Source organism: Miniopterus schreibersii (genome assembly GCF_964146895.1).
Source record: "Miniopterus schreibersii genome assembly, chromosome: 10".
In the NCBI taxonomy this organism is placed as follows: Eukaryota; Metazoa; Chordata; class Mammalia; order Chiroptera; family Miniopteridae; genus Miniopterus; species Miniopterus schreibersii.
In genome coordinates, this window is record NC_138110.1 from 29,791,751 (window position 1) to 29,807,414 (window position 15,664).

At 42.6% G+C, this 15,664-nt stretch overlaps 1 protein-coding gene across 6 annotated transcripts in view; it reads left to right on the forward strand.

Moving 5' to 3' along the window:
- Positions 1-12,679, forward strand: part of TPGS2 (tubulin polyglutamylase complex subunit 2) — a 33,364-nt gene extending 20,685 nt beyond the window's left edge. The window contains exons 3-9 of one of the 6 annotated variants that reach the window (XM_081149134.1): positions 1,533-1,620; positions 4,264-4,392; positions 6,721-6,755; positions 8,188-8,290; positions 8,705-8,818; positions 10,608-10,768; positions 11,684-12,679. In XM_081149134.1, the coding sequence (XP_081005260.1) occupies positions 1,533-1,620; positions 4,264-4,392; positions 6,721-6,755; positions 8,188-8,290; positions 8,705-8,818; positions 10,608-10,768; positions 11,684-11,914 (861 nt within the window). In that variant the 3' untranslated portion in view covers positions 11,915-12,679. The remainder of the gene's footprint in view (positions 1-1,532; positions 1,621-4,263; positions 4,393-6,720; positions 6,756-8,187; positions 8,291-8,704; positions 8,819-10,607; positions 10,769-11,683) is intronic. The other 5 variants (XR_013999662.1, XM_081149133.1, XR_013999663.1 and 2 more) reach the window with 5 other exon arrangements.
- Positions 12,680-15,664: the final 2,985 nt, after the last annotated feature.

Consider the following 15,664-nt stretch of genomic DNA (forward strand, 5'->3'; position numbering starts at 1 on the left):
ACTTCTGCACCAAACCCTGAAGGGATAACCAGTTAAGAATCGTTTCTTTGTTTTCTACCACCCATTGCCCCTTTGAACACAAGCCCTGCTGGCTACCAGAGCCAGGCTATCAATGGATGTACGCTCTGGACAGCAACTACGCAAGCTGGGGCACCAGTTGTGTGCACAACCTGCATTCATGGAGACACCAATGACCTGGGATGGGGCAGAGGGAGAGTGTGAATATGGTATCCGCTGTCCTCCCCATCTCTGGAGAGGATTGCAGTTGGCCCCTACATGTTGTTAAATTATAGCCTGACCCTCAGGTTGTATCTTTTTTTAATTTTATTTTTATATAAATATAATCTTTATTGATTTCAGAGAGAGGAAAGGAGAGGGAGAGAGAGAGAGATAGAAACATGAATGATGAGAGTCATTGATCGAGCCCACAACCTGGGCATGTGCCCTGACCGGGAATCGAACCCCAATCGCCTGGATCCTAGGTCGACGCTCAACCACTGAGCCAAGCCTGGCCAGGCAGGTTGTATCTTTTAAGATCTACAAATAGGCTTCTTTCAAGGAAAGGCTGAGTGTTTCGTTCTGCTGCCTCTGAGCTGTGCTTTGGGGATACAATTAGAACTGTTACTCTGTTACAGTCCTGTGGGACCCAGAAATATAAGCCCAGCTGTCCACCAGCACCATTCTAATCAAGGGGTGTGTCCCCTGAACAGCAACTACAAAAAGCCAAGGTGTCAAACATGTACAAGCCCCTTTCCCAGAGATATCTATGACCTGGAATAAGGCAGAAGGAAAGATGAAGACATTTCCTGCTGGCCTTCCTGGTCTGTGTAGAGTGTTGCAGTTGGCATCCAGATGTGTATTAAATTAGAAGCCTACTCCTCAAGCGAAAGTTTTTAAGTTAGGCAAATAGGCCTCTTTCACCACAAGGCTTCTGATTTCAGTCTGCTCTGCACTGGGCCCTGGGAGGATAACCATGTGAGTCCCTGTGAGCTCTTTACAAACTCTTAGTTCACTATAGCCTTGTGAGTCTCTTGGACCTGTTGGCTTTCAGAGCTAGATGTTTTGGGGCATCCATCTCTCTAGTGGAAGTCTTATAATTAAAAGTTGTGGGTGTCAGATGTGGGATCCAAACTCTTTGCTCCTCAGGAAGAATGTGGGATCTGTGAGTTCCCTTCCAATTGTGTGTTGCCTCCACCAAAGGTAGGTTTTATGGCAAGCTTTCTTACATATTTTGATGTGAGTTTTTTCTCATTTGCATGACATGTGGGAATCACTCAGCTTATTTCTGGATTTCTTTCTAAGGGAATTGTTCAATGTATAGCTGTATATTTGGGTGTCTATGGGAGGAAGTGAGTTAAGGAGCCTCTTATGTTGCCATTTTGACCCTGGACTTTCTAATAGAGTTTTGTAGATAATTATCACAGCCTTCCTATTAGCTATCTGAAACACGGTAAAGTGTCTCCAGTTGGTTTGAGGCATAGTCCTGTGCTCTCTTTCCCAGCCCTCACCTAATTGCTGCTTTGTGATTCTAGAAAAATAATTGTATACTGCCTGAGGATGTGAAGAATTTTTACCTGATGACCAATGGCTTCCACATGACATGGAATGTGAAGCTGGATGGTAAGTCAACCCCGTTGCCGTAGGGCAAGGGTGGGGAACATATGGCCTGCAGGCCATATATGGCCTGCAAAATCATTTGGTCTGGCCCTGCCAAGGCAACTGCAGGTGGGATTCAAAATTGAATAAATTTAGGAGCTTTTTTCGTAACTAATTTTTAAGTTGATAATTTTGTATAGCCCACAAATGATGTTATAAATATCCAAATGGCCCTTGGCAGAAAAAAAAGTTCCCCACCCCTGTTTGTAGAAGAACATTTCCCTGCCTAAGATATTAGGTGAAATAGCTCTTGAGGGCCTTTACAACTTTTGAGTATTTGAATCTGGATGTGTTATTTAAATATATTTTTATTGATTCTTAGAGAGAGGAAGGGAGAGTGAGAGATACAGAAACATCATTTGGCTGCCTCCTGCATGTCCCCTACTGGGGAATAAGCCTGCAACCTGGTCCTGTGCCCTGACCAGGAATCGAACCAGTGACCTCTTGGTGCATTGGACAACGCTCAACCAACTGAGCCATACTGGCCATGCTGAATCTGGATGGTTTTGATGGCTTCTTCTAAAGTACAGTGTCCAGAAGCTGTGACCGAAGCTAAAATATGCCATCATTTCTTCACCCCCAACCCCATGCCAGAGTCTAGCCAGTACTTAACTGGAATCTATTTTAGAGTTTTTTTCTATTGAAATGAAGTGGAAAAAAAAAAAAAAATCAGTACACAAAAATCCTGAGCCACCTCAAATTTAGCACCTCTGCGGAATCCACCTCAGAGCGGTCTCCTCAGGGTGGTCGTAAGAGGAGCTCCTTCCTTCAGTCCCTGCATAGTGAAGACCTTGGGGCTCTGACCCTCAGACTAGAACCATTCCTTCTCCCCCTCACATCTCTTCAGCCTAAGTCATCAACCACCTCAGTGTTAAATGTACCTAGGACAGACTTTTGTGTTGCAAGTATAGGAACTCATGTAGGAACAGCATGTCAGGTTCAGGTACTATGTAGACATGAAAGGCAGTTCTACACATTGACGTGAAGGCTTCAGTAAAATTTCATAGGCTAGGAAATCCTGATTTAGCCACCGGAGCCCGGCCCATTCTTGGCACAGACTTCTGGTCCCTAGGAATCTTTTATTGCCTCCAGACTCTAATCACATCCCCAGATCTACTTCTGTCCTTGGGAAGCACCCTACACTACTCCATGCTGTCCCTGAGAATGTGTAGTAAATCTGCAGAACTGACTTCTCTCCTTCACTGCCTCTGCCTCCTGAGTTTCCCATTTTTGGTGATTCCCAAAATCTGTTTTTCTCTGTCACAGATGAGAAGCACTTTTTATAGCTTACCACTGAGCATTTAACATGAACTTTTAGCTTAAAATACTTTCTTTGGGTGGCCTAGAAACCATTCTTGTCACCAGTATCAGAATCCTCCTTTGTACCATGGCCTTTGGAGTTTAGAACAACAGAGAGAGTAGACAGTACCTAGACTGCGTGTCAGAATCTCCCTCTCCCACATCATGGAGCTATGTTAGCCCTTTCACAAGCCTGCCTCAGAAAACAACCATTTCATGATGCTTTTATGAATGAGTCCCTCTTCATTTATTACAATGCCTTCTTTAATCCTCCCAACTCATCTTCCTGTCCTTATCCCTATTACCATACCCGTTTTTCACTGGGTAGCTAAAGTCAGTAACAGAAAAGCCAGCGGAGGCATCTTCTAATGTTAGTGGTCTTTTCTTCTTGGACATCCAGCTGCTTTATTGCCTCAGCCATTCCAGTTTTTTAGCATTTATTGTGTGCCATCATGTGTCATCCTTTATTACAAGGAGTGTATATAATAAGGAAAATACGCAGTCTTCATTTTTTTTTAATTGATTTATTTATTTTAGGGATGGAGGAGAGAGACACATCGACATGGAGATATTGGTGTGAGAGAGAAAACATCAATTGGTTACCTCCCTCACATGCCCCGACCGGGAATGGAACCCAAAACCTGGGTATGTGCCCTGACCTGGACTCGAACCCTCCACCTTCTGGTGTATGGGACTATGCTCCAACCAACTGAGCCACGCTGGCCAGGGCAGTCTGTGTATTTATTTGCACCTTTATTTTTTTATTTTTTCTGTTTAATCACAGAAGACTGGAACCAAGCAAGAAGCCTGCTAAGTTTTCTCCACTGAAGAAGGAAAGATGAAGTAGAGGAGGAGAGGTTTTCCATTGTGAAAGCTTATAACAAAAAGAGAGTAGAAGAAGGGTCAGCTATATAATCAAAGCTGTTACTCCTTTGGAAAGTACATGTAACTCTTAATGCAAGGGAAAGAGGGAACAAAAACATTGCTAAGTCCTTTGCTCTTCAAACAGCACTCCTACCCTAGATTTCCCAGTCCCTTTGCAGTATCTCCTTTTTAAATTTTCTTCAGCATTCTACCCTAACACAGGCAGTGGGGACTCTTCACCTATGGCCCCAGTTGCTTTTTTCACATGAAAGGTTGGCGCTTTAGAGCACGTAGTACATTGATTATCTTCTTTCCACTTGCCATCAGATTCTTCAGCTCTAGGATCAAACAATAGGTGGGCTTAGGTTACTTAAGCAGAAGTCCTACTAATAACCATGGTAACTAGTCTGTTACTCCATGTATTTCTTTTTAATGTTCCCATAGAGCACACCATTCCATTGGGCAGCATGGCAATTAACAGTATTGCAAAACTGACTCCACTCCACCAGTCTTCTATGTACTCACTTCCTAATGCACCAACTCTGGCTGACCTGGAGGATGATCCACAAGAAGGTACCTGGGGGAACCTCTGCTCTGAGTTAGAAATTAGCCTGCTTGTTTCCCTTTTATAATATTGAAAACCATGGGAAGACATTGTGGCATTGTAATATTTCCCCCCAAAGCTTTCCCATCCATAGCTTCTCAGGATGGTGGGAGTAAGGTAAAAACAATCCTGTATCAAAGGACATGTCCATGAAGAAAATGCCAGGGTTGGGATCTTTGTTTTGTTTCTAGTACCCACTTAAGTGCCTGGCACATTGTAGACACTTAATGAATGCTTGATAAATGAATGAACACTACAAATTAAACTTCACTCAGCATTTCAGTATTGGGGTTTCTGGGGCCGCGGCAATCTAAACGCAGCTCCCTCCCACCCTCCATGCGCTTTGCCACTTCTGATTAAAAAGGCTATTAGTCAAATGGCTACTAAAGGCTTCAAGCAGCTATGAGAAGTGAGGACTTTGTCAGTCAGCATTGTGTTTGGATGCATATAACAGAGACCCAGTTACAATGTCCAAATTAAATAGCTTATTTTTCTTATAACAAGAACTCTGAAACTAGGCTAATGTAGCTGCTTGAGGAAGTCAGTGATAACTTAGTCTTCCTCTGGCTTCATGGTGCACCAGCCTTTGGGTATGGTTTTCATCCTCATGGGTGATGAATGTGGGCTCTACCTCCAAGCTTCTGACCAATAGCCTTTGGTCAGAACAGAGTCAAAAGGTTACCATTGCTGCAATGAAATGTGAGGAAGTATGTTTAGCTGTGCAGTATTGATTGCCTTCTCAGGCAAAAATGGCGTTTAAATACAAAAGAAAGGAAAAATGAATATTGAGTAGGCAACTAGCATCTCCTAAATACTAAGGCCTTGACAGAGAGAACTGATGCAACACTTTCTCCTTCAACTGGACAAGCTTTTGAACAACAGTAGGAGGTGTACAGTTGCTAAGACTGGAAAGTGATGAACCCTGGGAAAAGCCTGTCACTCAGAGATGTGTAGAATTCTCAAGGGTCGGGACAAAGTCACATTGACTTCATATGTTTATGCTGGGGCCCACTAACCCTTAAAAGACAAAGTTGTTAAATAAGTGGACTGAGTCTTCCCTGCTCTTGAGGCCGGAAGAGGTAGACTAGACACCAAGGGGCCTCAGCAAATGATTGAGCTGGGGTAGAGCCCACATTGTCCTACAAATTCATGGGAATAGAAACCACTTGGCCTTCCGGTACCTGCTGGTTTTATGCATTTTAGGATAGTCCAACAGCTAGACCTAAGTCTTATTAAACCTTAAGAGAAAAATACTTTTCTCAGGGGACTCAGCAGTCAGAACAGTAAGGAAGAAATATCAGAATACACAACCAGAGAAATAAAACTGCTAAAGGATACAATTAACCTCAATAAAAAGAATAAAAACACTTAAGAACATTTAAGACAGCACAAAGACTTCCTATAGAAGTTCTAAACTCCTGTACCTCAGAATTTCGAAATAGGCTCATTGAAGGTGTAACTACTTAGTTAAGATGAGTTCATGCTGGAATAGGGCAGACCCCTAATCCAATATGACTGGTGTCTGTATAAAAAATAAATTCAGGAAAATAGGAAAAATGCCATTTGAAGTTAAAGGCAAAGATGGGGTGATACTTCCACATCAAGGAAGGCTAAAAGTTTCAAGCAAACCCTAAAAGCTAGGGGAGAGACCTGGAACAGATTCTTCCCCACAGCCCTCAAAAGGAACCAGTTCTGCCAACACCTTGATCTAGGGCTTGTAGCCTCCAGAACCACGAGACAACAGATTTTTGTTGTTCAAGGCACTCAGTGTTTGGTACTTAGTTACAGCAGCCCTACCAATTAATACAAAGAATATTCTGGGGTCTTCATTAGAAAATGTAGGACTAGAGAGGAAAAAGCAGAATGTGGGAGGTTTCATCCTACTGTAGGGAAGAAATTGTACACCTTGTTGGGGGAAACAGTGTTTTGATGTAACGGTTTTTCTGTTTCTGTGTAATAGATTACCACAAATTTATTACCAAACAGTTTTCATAAGTTAAGAATTCAGCAACAGATTAGCAGGGTCTTCTGCTTAGGGGCTTACCAGGCTAAAAACAAGGTGTCAGCTGGTGCTCTCATCTCTGGCACAGTGGTTGGCCTCACTCAGTTTCTTGCAGTAGTGGGACTAAGTCCCTGTTTTCTTGGTCAAGGGTTCCTCTCAGCCCCTTGCCACATGACCCCCTCACAACATGGCAGCTTACTACTTTTCAGCGAACAGGAAAATTTCTCCCCAGTCTGCTACAACAGTTTCATAAAATTACCTAATCAAGAGAGTGACTACTCTGTCATATTCACAGGTCCTGACCACACTAAAGGGAAGAGGTTATGCAAGGTATGTATACCAAGGAGCAGGAATCTTGGGTGCCAGCTTAGAGTTCTGCATACCATACTTGGTTAGGGAAATAATGGTAGAATCACATGTATCCAATCATGTAAGCATACAAACAAGAAGGAAGATAACTACTGAGGAAATAAGTTTTTAAAAACTACATTAAAACCTCTATTAAGGGGAATGTTGAATCACATAAGAAAAAAAGCATTAAGACAAATATGCTGGGATTGACTCTGTCTTTTGAAAAACAAAGACTGCTATCAGAAGCACAGCTCATCCATGTAATTTTCAGGACTTAAATTGATGAAGAGACTTCCTCTTCTGGTACTGATAGGTAGGTAATTCAGAGCAGCCTTTCTGCTGGACAGCTGAGGTGTCAGGGCAAAATATAAAAATCATCTTCCTATAAACATCAAAGAGCTAACAAGATGATGCAGTAGTACCAGGTCAACACCCAAAAGAAAACAAATCCAGGGAAGAGGCTCACATTTGAGGTTGCCTTTGCCTGGGGTACATTGTCCTTTTCAGAAGAAACAATGAGGCTAAGAATTTGACCCATATGTACGATGAGGGGGAGAAAATGGGAGTCTAAAAACTACAAAAGATGGCACCCATAAAAACCACTACCCTTTGGGTTGGCATCTACCCTAGATAACAGAATGAACCAGAAGTAGCTACTCTTCATGTTGACTAAAGCTCAGGTATAAGCCATCTGTATTTCCCAGAAAATGCTACATCCCAAAACTGGACTGAACTGATCCCAGATTATTAATCTCCTCAGGGCCATGGCACAAAGAAACAGAAGCTAATTCTAGAGAAATGTTCTAAAATTGATTGTGTTAATGGTTGCACAACTCTCTAAATATACAAAAAACCATTGAATTGCATACTTTAAATGAGTGAATGTATGGTAGGTGAATTATTTTCAAAAAATAATTCCTACTAAAAAATAACCAGGCACATGAAAAAAACACCATAAGAACCAGCACAAATAACAGGTAACAGATCCACTGGTACTCCCAGGGGTGAAATTATTAGGTACAGACTATAAAACGATATGCTAATACACACATGGAGATAAAACCAAACTAAAATTTCAGTGAATTAATAACAGTGACATTGCAGATTTGAAAAAAAAAAAATCCAAATAGTGACCTCCTGCTTTCGGTAATGGCAGACTTGACTGCATTTTATCAGATCAAGATTATGCCAATAATACTCTAAGCTCTGGAAAAAATTTAAACTATTACCTAAAAGGTCTGGAGAGTAACCAGAAACATGTAGAAACTGGAATGGCATCTCACATGGCAGAAGGGAACCACACTGAATGAGTTTCCTATTTTTTTTAACTTTACACCTGAGGGTAGACCTCAATCAGGCCTCCTAAAACCTGGTGAGACCCTACAGTGTGGACTTTATATTTCATCCACAGTGGAATAACAGAGACCAGATGTATCCTCCAACCTGGAACAACAATAAACAGACAAAAATGTATCAAACAATGGGTTTCAAGACACCATCAGGCAACAAAGGAGGTGAACCCCAGCTTATTATCTGAGTTTCCATAGTGAGGGAACCTAAGCAGAACCTACTGCACTCTGTGAATTGAGAAGACAAAGCTAAGAGCCTCACTGGATGAAGACAGCTTGAGTTCACAGGATTGAGCAACAGAAATTTTTGATTTCCCAGTGCAAATAAAAGTTATGTTTATAGTATACTATAGGATCTATTAAGTGTACAATAGCATTATATCTATAAAAAAACAATGTACATACCTTAATTACAAAATAGTTTATTGCTAAAAAATGTTAACTATCATCTGAAAATATTTAAGAATATGTCTGAGATAGGCTTTTTGCCCATTTTGTCATCCGAGCAAAGCTGGATGAATAAGTATGTGTCTGCGGTTGAGTACGTTTGAACCTTACCATTACCTTCTGGGTTTGCAGCCAGTGAGAACCAGCCAGAGAAGCCTCACTTTGATTCTCGCAGTGTGATATTTGAGTTGGATCCTTGCAATGGAAATGGGAAGGTTTGCCTTGTCTACAAAAAAGGGAAACCAGGTAAGAATAACAAGTATGGTCCTGTAGTTTGGGTATAGCCTTGGCTGACCTTGCTCTCCAGTGTTCACACAAAAGAACACTTCTTCCTGGCCTCCTGAGACACCACCTGGTCTCTGATAGGTACCAAGACCTCTTTGAGCATCCCCCTCTCTGCCAATTACTAGAGTCTTTTTTTTTAATCTTTAATCAAGGATATTTTTCCATTGCTTTTCAGAGAGTGGAAAGGGAGGGGAGAGAAAGAGAGAGAGAGAGAAACATCCATGTGAGAAAGAGACATCGGTTGGTTGCCTTCCACATGCACCCCAACTAGGGCTGGGGATCAAGCCTGCAACCCTGAGCCAGAATCGAACCTGGGACCCTTCGTTCTGAAGGCCAACACTCTAGACACTGAACCAAACTGGCTAGGGCAATTACTAGAGTCTTTTTAAGCTACCATTATTTGTGAGTTACTGTAAAATAATGGGATTAGGATAATAAGTGAATAAAAACTAAAAGAAATTGTCATTCTATTTATAACTCCTCCAGCAGGCTCATGTGTTAGAAAAGCATCCAGGAAAAATACTATTTTTCTCCAGTACTACTTTATGTAGGACAATTAATAGCAATAAAAACCTGAATTACTTCAGTCTAAGACCACAGATAGGAAATCAAGAGAAAAAGGCTCTGGTCCTTGAGCAGTGGCCACCACCTGGCCACCTAACAGCAGTTCAGGGGCTGTGAAACGACAGAGCTGGACAAGGCCCAGCAAGTAGCTCTCTGCCTGGTAGGGGTGAGAAGATACACCAGGATTTACCTTACCTTTGGGGGAAGGAGAGATGGTCTTCAGCTGGAGGAATCTGAAATAGCATTTGAGCTGCATCTGGAATTATGAGTAGGAATGATACATGGGGTGGGGTTAAAGGGTTTGGTGAGGAAAAAAGGGGCATCTAAACAGAGACACGAGTGAAAGCCATGTAGTAGGAAAGGACAAATGATTTGGGGGGAATGAAAACTCAATTCACTGGACCCCCATGGTTCATCTTGTAGATGAAGAGATGAAGCCAGAAGGCTAGTTCTTTGTGTGGTTTTGAAAGCCAAGTGAAGGAGTTTGGACATAACTTAGAAGAGAGTAGGGACTCGAGGATGTTCAGCGGAAGAATGGCAGGATTCAAATGAAAATGTGTGTGACCGCAGGGGTTTGGGAAGAGGAAGAGATCTGAGGATGGAGGCCAGTTAGGGAGATGCTACCGCCATTAGACAGGAGATGAACTAGGCGAGGCCTGCCTGTAGTAGGAGGGAGGTGAGACGCAAGTGTGAGGCAGGCCCTGGAACAACAGTGCCCAACCAGGACATCACACAACAGCACAGGCAGGATTCCCAGGAGAGGGAGCTGTTCCAAGGTGCTTTCTCACAACACTTCTAATTCTTGACAGACCTCTCCAGAAAGCCAGTCATTCAGAGTTTCTCTCCATCAAGAAAGCTGAGACCACAGTATGTACCCACTGGGGGAGGAGGAATACTGTTTCCACACAGAAAGGGAGTGCTGCTTAGGTAGCCTGATGCACAGAGGCAGACGCCCAGCACATAGGTCAGTCAACTGATTAAGAATTTGTAGAAGAATATCAAAGAAACCAACCAGTAACAGTGGCCACTGGAGAACAGGATTGGGAGGTTGGAAGAGAAGGAAGGGAACTTTTATATTTTACATCCCCTCTACTATTTGAACTTTTTAAAACCATGCATGTATATTGACTTTATAGATAAAAGGAAAAAATTTTAAGCCATCCATTTATTTCCTTTGGTATTTCAGCATTAGCGAAAGACACTGAGATTTGGTTCCTGGACAGAGCATTATACTGGCATTTTCTCACAGATACCTTCACCGCCTATTACCGCCTGCTCATTACACACCTGGGCCTGCCCCAGTGGCAGTATGCCTTCACCAACTATGGCATTAGCCCACAGGCCAAGGTAAGGAGCACCTGCACCTCAGACTAGAATGTATCGGAGTCTTCTGAGGACATGCTTAAATTGCAGACTCCCAGCTTTCCCATCGATGCAGGAATCTGGGATGGAGCCCAGAGACCTGCACTTTCAATAAGCAAGGCTGGTGATTCCAGCCTCACTTTATACATGGCTGATCCTCAGAATCACCTGGGGAGTTTTTTCTAATTAAATTTTGTCAGGGCCTTAGTTCTGATGCTGGGTTTTGGATGGGCAATTCATGCACTTAGGAACTGTGAAAGGTCAGTCTCTACTTCCCGGTTCTCCAGCCTCCCAATGCGCTTCCCCAAAGGTAGCCACTATAGTATTTCTTGTGTGCCCTTACCAAGATACCCTGTTCATGTAGTTTTTGGTTCCTTTTTTCTCAAACACAAGTGCAATATACTATTCACATTGTTGTGCACCTTCTTTTCACTTAACACTCCATCTTGGAGCTCATTCCCTGTCAGTACAGAGAGAGCTGTCCTTTTCAATGATACACAGAATTCCAGAGTTTGGATGTCCCTCCTCTATATTACAGATTCTGCCAAACGCACCTGATGGGCAGTAGCTGGTTGGAGGGCAGAACAATTAGAAGGACTCTGTCTGCTGGTGATTTGGGACCTAGCATCCCAGGCTCAGGGCTCACTAGGTCAGAAGGAAGGACGTTTACTCAGATTCTTAGTTCTCATGCTGCATTTACTTTAAAAGTTTTAAGACCTCACAGAACAATGTGTGTGTCATCACTTTCGCAGACATGCTAATAGATTATTTAGGAGTTTTTCATAAAACTTACTCTCTCTGCCTCATCTCTCCAGCTCTCTACCCCGTATCCCCACTAAAGAGCATAAACAAGGACATAGCTCCTTTGAATTGTGACCCTCTCCCAATTCTGCCTTACAGCAATGGTTCAACATGTACAAACCCATCACCTGCAACACAAGCCTGCTCACCGAAGAGACTGACTCCTTTGTGAACAAGCTGGATCCCAGCAAAGTGTTCAAGAGCAAGAACAAGGTCTTAATCCCCAAAAAGAAAGGGCCTGCTCAGCCTCCAGGTAGCCAGAAAGGGCCCTCAGGTCCGCCGGCCACCCTTAAACCCTCCTCTGGCTCTGGAAACCCTGTCCGGAAATGAGCACCCCACCTCCAGCTCCCTGTCGGCCCCACAGCGATGATTTCCATGCACAGATACCCCAGGGGTGGCCCAAGCGTGAGGGCCTCCTGCCATCTGAGTGACCTAAATCCCAGGCATTTTACTCCCATTAGCATTAGCCTGGAGTTGGGAGGGCATACTCAGGTTTTTCCAAGAGTCCTCTCATCCCCCCCGCAACAGGTTGTGCCGCCCCCTATCTCTGGAAGCTGTGGAGAGTTTTGTCTTGTTTAAGTAGCCAAATAGATCTGTTAAGAGCTTCCTCTGTTTTCAGTCACAACCCCCTATCATTCAGCAGTGATTGAAGAGTCCCTCAAAGAAACCATGGGGTTTGATCCATGAGGCATTAGGACTGCAATGTTCAGTTGGTTGCCATTAGTCACATGTGGCTATTTAAATTATAAATATCCACTTCCTTATTATGTATATTGCATTATAGCTACATTTTGCATATTCATGTGGCTAGTGGATTCCATACAGACAGCACAGAGATGAGACATTTCTGTCATCACAGAAAATTCTATGGGACAGCCCCCGAATTAGAATATTTTCACACTGCTCTTCCTCAGATCAGTTAATATTTGTTACCAAATATTGATACCTTAATTTGATGGTCATAATGTTCCTTGAAAATATAATTGTATGTTCTTCATATCCTTTATCACAAACAAATCTCCCACTGCTCAGGTCTTTTTCAGTTTTTTATAGTTTCTCATCTACATCAGTTTCCTATAAAGTTTTTTGCTTCCAGTTTTGTGTTGTGATGTTTGCACTTTTGCCAAAATTATCTTTCTCTAAAGGAGAGGTGATTATGCTGTACTCTAACCATTTAAAAACAAACTCTCAAGAATTACTTTGCAGCACTCTTCATAAAGAGCTTTGATGAAACCAGTCACTGTTTTCCAGACCTTTCCACCTGCTCTGCCTACTCAGCCTGCTCACAGCTGTTCAACCTTTCATGGTGTGGCTGAAAAGGATAAGACTGGATCCAGGTTGTCAAGGACATCGCTGAAGTTTAGTCTTCCAGAAGTACTTTTTTCTGCCAGAACTGGTCAAATCAAAGAGATTCTAGCCTTTAGCTGCTTCTCCAAGACAAGACAAGGTTAGAGGGGAATTGAGAAGTCATGTCACCTTCCAGGGTGGCAGGTATTCTTTCTCTAAGTCCGTCCTGATTTAGTTCTAGATTTTACAAGTGAAGCAGCAGAGGAGCCACAAGAGCAGTGGTGCCCTTTAAATCAGTGGCAATCAGTGAGGGTCCTCAAAGGGCTGTGGACTAAAGGGGTTGTATAAGAAAAGACTCAATACCTGCCTTGGGAGGAGCAAAGCAGTGAAGAGCAGAGCTGGCTGGCTACCTAATGTGTAGGACCCAGTGCAAAATGAAGATGTGAGGCCTCTGGTTCAATAATCAGGAAACTACCATTAAGGTACTAAAATGTTTCCTTTCTTTCATGGTCTCTAACAGCTTGTTATAGTGGTTTTTGCTACTTAATGCTGTTCTAAGTAAAATTAAAATTTTAAATTAGAAGCATTAATTTTATCATTCATCTTGATATTGTCTAATTCCAGTTTTAGCTTCAAATATAAAACACTTAACTCATGCAGAATGACCAAAATTCTATAATTTGTATTTCATAGCTTATGTATACATATTGTATGCATATGTATTCTTACCAAAACTGTGGAAACTGCATAAAACTAGCTCAAATGTTACTACTTCACTTCTTGATATGTACACATTCTGTCAGCACCCTTTCAGCTTACTGATAAGGAAGGTCTGAAAAACTATGACCTCCCATACGTTTTCCTTTTCTTCTATGTCATTTTCAGCATAACTTGTTGGCTAATAATACACAAAAGTAACATGAGTAAGAAAGAATGTGTTATGGTTCCATGGCCATTCATGCTTCTTAGAATGTCATTTCCTTCTCTTTGCATTTGAATCAATTCTGGTTCAAATGGAAAGCAAGGCCTTTTGGGGCTCTCAGTGCTCCCACTTAATCAGTTGTATCCATAGCATGCTTACCTTGTGCTCTGAATCTCTGAACTCTCACATATGGTGGGCCCACAGGAGAATTCATGGGCATCATGAAGGCTGTAAGTGAATGGAGGGTGAGAACAGTGGGCATTTGTATTGCACCTATCTCCTCTGCTCGAGTGTATGCCCCTTTGCCTCATCAGACTTCACTAAATTAAGAACTACAAAACAGTGACAGGAGAGCATTAAACCAAGTAATGAGGCACTTCTAAGTGTGAACGCTCAGGAAGCTGTCCTGGTGAAGGAGGAAGGGTGCACTCCTAGAGAAAGACTTCAGACAAAATGTAGGTTGAGTGGGTTACATTGTGGAAAAACTCAACCATGAGACTGATGTTTTGTAAGTAAAAGTGATTAAAATGGCGATAGGCTGTACTCTAAATCAGCTGCCCCCCAAAAGACATCATGCTGGAGTCACAAGATGAGAATAAATGGCAGAATGCCTCTAGAGAGAGGAGTGCATATTTGATAGCACCATCAATCACAGAATTCTCCTTTGAGGACAAGAATTCCCAAGGCTCAGAACACAGGGTAGGCAGGGAGTGGACATAGTTTCTTAGACACTGTTTGAAGTTCCTGATGGAGCAGATGGCAGTCGGAAGCAATCTTTTGCACAAATTTCACATATAAACTTCCTAGCTGTAAAATGAATAAACAGCAGCAAAGTTCGTACCAAAGGTGCTTTTACTCGGACCTCAGCAACTAGCCACAGGTGGCCATGAAAACTTAGTCAAAAATAATGCCACTCCTTAGTCCCTAGTCACGCTTCAGTGTTCGGCACTCACCTGTGTCTAGTGGCTACCATTTTGAGTAGTGCACATACAGAACATTTCCACTGTCACAGAAAGTTCTGGGTAGCCCTCTCAGACCACGCATAGCTTGTTTTTACATTACAATTCTCAGAATAATTCTGCTGCAAAGCCTTTTGTACAGTGCTATACTCAGCAAAGAACAGAGACATTTGCCTAATTTAAGACACCTTTTTTCCTAAGACACAGCATCCTTTCCTATATTATAAATTTTTAGGACTCCTGGCTTACAGGGAAAGCCAAAGATGAGTCAGCACGCCACTTCACACCTTGGAAAAAGGGACTTAGTTCAGGCTGCAAGGTGGGCTGTACCAGGGTCTGGGCTTTACCCCACATGGTAGTCAGAGGCACCAAAGCAGCTCGGCCTCTATGGTCTCCAGCGTGGAAAGCTGACAGAAATGAAGGAGCAGGTTTTCATCATCCTAAAGCAGCTCCTCTCTGCCCACCCTGGTGGGCCTGGCTTTGAGAACACCCCTGAGCTCAAACGATCACTCAAATGACATTTCTTGAAGTACCTGTCATTCCTCTGGAGATCATTAAGTTACCTTTTTACTTTTTCACAGCATAAATACTGGCAAAGAATACGTTGTAGACCAACCAAACAGGAACACAAATGGCCCTCAGAATAGTTCACATCCAACTAAGAGACCTTATCCCTCAAGCAAAAGCTGTGAATGAGGGACAAACTATTGACAAGATTAATAAGATGGAAAAGCAGCTTACCTTTACCAAGTCTCCAGTTCCCAGCTTGACACTTTAAACTATTTGTAAATGAGGTCAGCCCTTGGGATACAGGGAGAGGTACAGATTGCTCTCAGAGGTCTGCATTCAAAGGCCCGGTGGTTCCTGACGCACATCTCCCACAGGTGGCTCTAGAACAGTGTTGGGATTCTA